The sequence below is a fragment of the Orbicella faveolata genome, unplaced genomic scaffold (genome assembly GCF_042242905.1).
Source record: "Orbicella faveolata isolate gen_17 unplaced genomic scaffold, um_ofav_v1 contig_35, whole genome shotgun sequence".
In the NCBI taxonomy this organism is placed as follows: domain Eukaryota; kingdom Metazoa; phylum Cnidaria; class Anthozoa; order Scleractinia; family Merulinidae; genus Orbicella; species Orbicella faveolata.
The window spans coordinates 11,179,022-11,184,148 of NW_028301564.1; the positions used below are offsets into that span (position 1 = coordinate 11,179,022).

The 5,127-nt window shown below is 44.0% G+C and overlaps 1 protein-coding gene across 1 annotated transcript; it reads left to right on the top strand.

The window, feature by feature from the left end:
* Positions 1 to 328: 328 nt before the first annotated feature.
* On the top strand, positions 329 to 3,068 carry LOC149103265 (uncharacterized). The gene is made up of 2 exons (XM_089274171.1): positions 329 to 818; positions 2,992 to 3,068. The coding sequence occupies exons 1-2, from the start codon at positions 359 to 361 to the stop codon at positions 3,066 to 3,068; spliced, it is 537 nt and encodes a 178-aa protein (XP_089130297.1). The 5' UTR covers positions 329 to 358.
* The last annotated feature ends 2,059 nt before the right edge of the window (positions 3,069 to 5,127 follow it).

Genomic DNA, 5,127 nt, shown 5'->3' on the forward strand with positions numbered 1-5,127 from the left:
AGAAACCTTTCAGAATGGTAAAGCTCCGGTGGAAGATGGATTTACCGTTGAATTTTATACCTATTTTTTTATCTTTTAGGAAACGATTTAAAGCCAATTTATACCAAAATTTAATTACAGTTAATGTCTAACCATACACCCCAGGAGAGAGAATAAATCAGGTCAATTCTGGTCACGGATCACTTCCCACATATGAGTTACTCATGTCAGATGATCCCGCTCAGCCAATCAGCATCTACCATGCACGTGAAATCTTGCACTGTATAATCACATGCTCAGCCGTGCACAACACAGTTCTTGCACTTTCTCATTCGCAGAACCAAAATTTTCCAAAAATTTATTTGTTTTATTTGTGGAAATGTCTCTTACAAAGCGAACAACTCGCAAATCAACTGATGGAAAAGCTCCACGAAAGCAGTTAGCTACGAGAGCAGCCCAAAAGAGCGCTCCGGCCTTCGGCGGGACAAAAAAACGTAAACAGACGCAACCAAGTCAGGCGATCTCACTGACCGTTGATGGCTCAAACGGCCAAGGACAAGATGGTCAAGATGCTAACTTTAACAGCGTCCAACTCGCTCAAATCAAATCAGCGACAGTAAACCAAACCATGCAAGCCGTCGCGACCAGCGTTGCCCTTGCCGCAGTTGAGGCCATGAAGAATGACGCGGTTGGAGTACAAGTCAACGCTCAGTCGCAGGAGAACGAAACAACTCCCGCCATTATTCAAGGGATGCCAAACCCTCTCGTTGGAAACGACCAAGAGTACGGTAACCCACTGCAGGACGTACCAGCTAATTACGTCAAAGAAATCCAGTCCGGTGAGTTCTTCGAACTATCGAAATTGTTACCGAAAAATCTATCGGCCTTTGACGATGGGGATCCCCTAACCCTTACAACGGAAAACTCTGTCATCAAAGTCAGCTAGAAGGCCTACTCAAGTGCCTCCATCACTGACATTGAACAGTGGACTACCGCATACAGTACTTATACGAGTATCTTTATTCGTAAATTCCCCTGAAGATCTCAGGAATTTTTGCAGTACATGAGCATTACAAGGTATGCAGCTCAGTTTCATAAGGGCCTGGGATGGTGTATACACGATTTTAAATTCCGTCAGAAGGCTTCCTTAGACAAGTCACTTGTCTGGTCAAGGATCAACCAGCAGCTGTGGCTCATGATATTTACCGTGGCCCCTTCTGTTTTGAGGGAGGAATACCCTCTTTTTTCAAAAGTACCCCGTGTCAGTGTCTCTGCCGGGGCCGCACCTAGAGGCACCTGTATTAATTTCAATAGGACAGGATCCTGTCTTAGAGAGCCATGTGCATTTAGACACGTCTGCAATAAGTGCGGGGGTTCCCACCCTGGGCGGGACTATAACTCCCCCTCGAACCCTCCACGAAGCAGACACAACAGCAGATACCAAATCCAGTACATCTAGTAAATCTAAGCACTAAGGTTAAACATTATCCATTACCCACTCCAGTAAATGTTAACTCGTTAGAAAAAGTTCTCGATGGTCATCCCAACCGTACACTAGTTAATCAGTTATGCCATAATCTTAGGTATGGTGCATGCATTGGCTATACTGGGCCCCGGGTCCCCAGATTTTGCAAAAACCTGCCCACAGCATTGGCCCAACCCGATATTGTAACTTCCAACCTCGCATTGCTGGCCCTTATGACAGCCCCCCCCCCCCCCCCCCCCGCTTTACCAACTTTCAGGTCTCTCCCATTGGTTTGGTACCCAAAAAACTCTCAAGCAAATTTAGAACCATTTTTCACTTGTCATTCCCGAAGTCAGGGGCAACTAGTATTAATCATTTCATTTCAAAGGAGGACCACAGCCTTCAATACATTACAATAGACAATGCAATCAAAGGCATCCAAAGCCGTGGGCAAGGATGTCTCGTTGCCAAGACTGATACCGAATCCGCCTTTCGGCTCATACCTCTCAAACCCAAAGATTACGAACTGTTTCGTATCTGTTGGGAAGGCAAGTTCTACTATAAAAAAGTTTTACCTTTCGGCTTGAGGAGTGCGTCATACATATTCAATCAGCTTTCGGACGCCATTGAGTGGATCCTAGTGAACAAGTGCTCAATTTCATTTGTTTGTCATATCGGGAACGATTTCCTCATTATCGAAGCTGCGTCATCTTTGCCCCCTCATAGTCAAATTTTGTCAAGAGAGTTTAACCAGCATGTTACTCTCATTCAAGAGTCTTAACATCCCGATAGCAACTGACAAAACTGCTGGCCCAACTCAGGGTATCGAATTCATGGGTATTATACTTGATTCCGATAGAATGGAGGCCCGACTTCCTCCGGACAAAGTCAATCGTATACTGGAATCTCTCAGTTCCTTTCAACACAGGAAGTCCTGTACATTGAAAGAACTACAATCACTCATCGGGACTCTAAATTTTGCCTGCAAGGTTGTTCCCCCGGGAAGACCCTTCCTACAGCGGATGATCGAATTGACGCATAATGTCAAGCAACCCCACCAACACGTCAAGCTCAATTCGGGTTTTTTCAAAGATCTCACCATGTGGCAGAAATTTATTGCTAGCTGGAATGGGGCCAGTTTTTTCCTGGCAACTGCTTGGTTTGACTTGGAGACCCTAGAGCTGCACACAGATGCATCAGGTGCACTTGGTTATGGGGGAATATTCAAATCCAAGTGGTTTTCTGGCCCCTGGGAGCCCCACCAAAAATTGGGAGAGCCAGGTATTAGCATTGCCTGGCCAGAATTATTTGCACTAGTTGTTGCGTGCCATTTGTGGGGTGAACATTTTTCCAACAAGCGAATCCTTTTTTATTGCGACAATGAGTCAGTAGTTAGCATTTTCAACTCCAAACGGTCTCGTATACCAAGGGTCATGGATTTAGTTCGTCACTGGACCTTTCTAACTCTCAAATACAATATCTACATCCAAGTTCAACACATCGCAGGCAAAATAAATGAAATCGCCGACTCCCATTCTCGCTTTCAGTTCAAACGATTTCGTATGCTGGCTCCATATGCAGACCCAAGTCCGTGCCCGGTCTACAGGAACTTTTACAAATCTGAATGCTGACATTCAGCGGTACCTTGGACTATCAATCGCGGCCTCCACCAATCGGACCTACAGGGGAAAAGCAGTTCTTGGATTTCTGCCAGTTATACAGGGCAACAAATCTACCAATGTTTCCAGCCAATGAAGAATTATTAATGAAATGTGTTGCATATTTAGCTCAATCTATAAAACATTCCTCGATAAAATGCTACCTTGCGGCTGTTCGTCACCTTCATATCCGTATGGGTTATGAGCTTGATCTGAAAAAATTTGTGCGCCTTCAATTGGTTTGCCGGGGAGTTCAAACGCTCTCAAGGGGATCATACTAGGGTACGACTCCCTATAACTATCCACCACCTGCACCTTTTTTATGCTCTCTTAGCAGTTCCCTACACCAAACATTTTGATTCATTCATGGTCTGGGCTGCTATGACATTAGCCTTTTTTGGTTTTCTGAGATTGGGTGAACTCACATGCAACTCAAAATTTTCACCTGAGATTCACCTTGCCCCAAGGGATGTTCGGTTCTTCTCTCACCAGGGCAATCCTGACTTTATGAAATTGAGCATCAAAGCCCCCAAAACAGACCCATTCCACTCTGGCCACACCATCACTATAGGGAAAACTGGCCTACCCCTCTGTCCAATTTTGGCCATGCAAAAATACCTGCAGGCAAGAGACACCGCCTCCGGGCCTTTGTTCATATACTCCTCGGGCACACCCCTGACTAAAACAGCCCTAGTGTCAGAAACGAGGGCCCTATTGTCCCGGTCAGGTTTCAATTCTTCCCATTACGCTGGGCATAGTTACAGAATTGGGGCTGCCACAACAGCAGCATCAGCAGGGCTCCCCGCATGGCTAATTAAAACAATGGGTAGGTGGTCATCAGACTGTTACGAGCGGTACGTAAGAGTTCCCCATTCTATTTTATCTGACGTTTCAAAAACCCTCGCTAGTAAAACACATCTTTAGCCCAGTCAGTTACAAAGTCCTTCAGGTGGCTCCATAGGGTAATCATTTATGGCGTTGCGCGCGCAAGTGTTATGTTTTGAATGCCGTTTTTTGCCTTCGTTTTTACACCCAGTCCTCTCAAACTAATTACATGTAATAAGCAATGATTAAATAGTGTTTTACTATTAGCTCTGTTAAAATGATTGGTTTTAGTCTTGAATTATAAATGCCCAAACAGATATGTTTTTTGCTTTTTTATGGCTTTACTTGCGATTTTCTTGAATTTCCTTCGGTGAAATCTTCCCACATTTTCACAGCATATCGCTTCCTTCGGGATACGAATTTTAAAGGCGAAAAACGTAGGGTTTGTAAATGCAGGTTTTTCGATTTTTGCAAATTTACGTCTTTTATCGCTGCGAGAAAACTGGTCATATAGATTTCCCTGAAAAACGAGCTCCGGCAAAAGTAAAACATTTACTACCAATCTGGCAAGTTTTACGGAATTTCACCGAAGGAAACGCAAGAAAATTCACTGTCAGTTTTGCTTGTTGTGCTCATGTTGACGTAATAAAAATCGAAAAACAGTGAAGTTTTCCTTCGAGCGCGCGCAGATTACTTGAGTTTTCGTCCTCGGCGCCCGTGCGATCGTAAAACTATAGGGAGCCACCTTAATGGGAGAATTTTAAAACAAAATAGTAGTATTTACACTGTACTTAAGCCCTTTGTGCCCCAATATCAACACGCATTTTCTCCTCTCTTGCCTCCAGCATTTTTATTTTTATTTTATTTTAATTTTACCTACTCATTTCTACCCACAAGTTATGAGATTCACTCCCATCGTGTATGTGAGGAGACATTAGATGTTGGTCCCATTGGTGCTCAAAGGGTTGAAGTAGCTGCATATATTTCTGAGCAACAAAGTTTTGAGATTTGATTTTATTTGTAACATGTACATGAATGTACTGTTTTCATCGTCTGTGGGGAATACACCTTTTGTGTATTTGCTGGGGATGAAGTGCTCCCATAGAGGTCACCCTTTACCCCATAGACTCTTATTATTCCTTAACCCGGGGGATTCGACCCCTAGAGAGGATTATCAACTCTCCATACCCTGGGGGATTA

Bases quoted from the DNA above. Each gene is read 5' to 3' on its own strand.
- LOC149103265 (XM_089274171.1), top strand. From the start codon at position 359: ATGTCTCTTACAAAGCGAACAACTCGCAAATCAACTGATGGAAAAGCT. The intron at 819-2,991 runs GTGAGTTCTTCG...TCTCGCTTTCAG, and splicing joins CGTCAAAGAAATCCAGTCCG to TTCAAACGATTTCGTATGCT.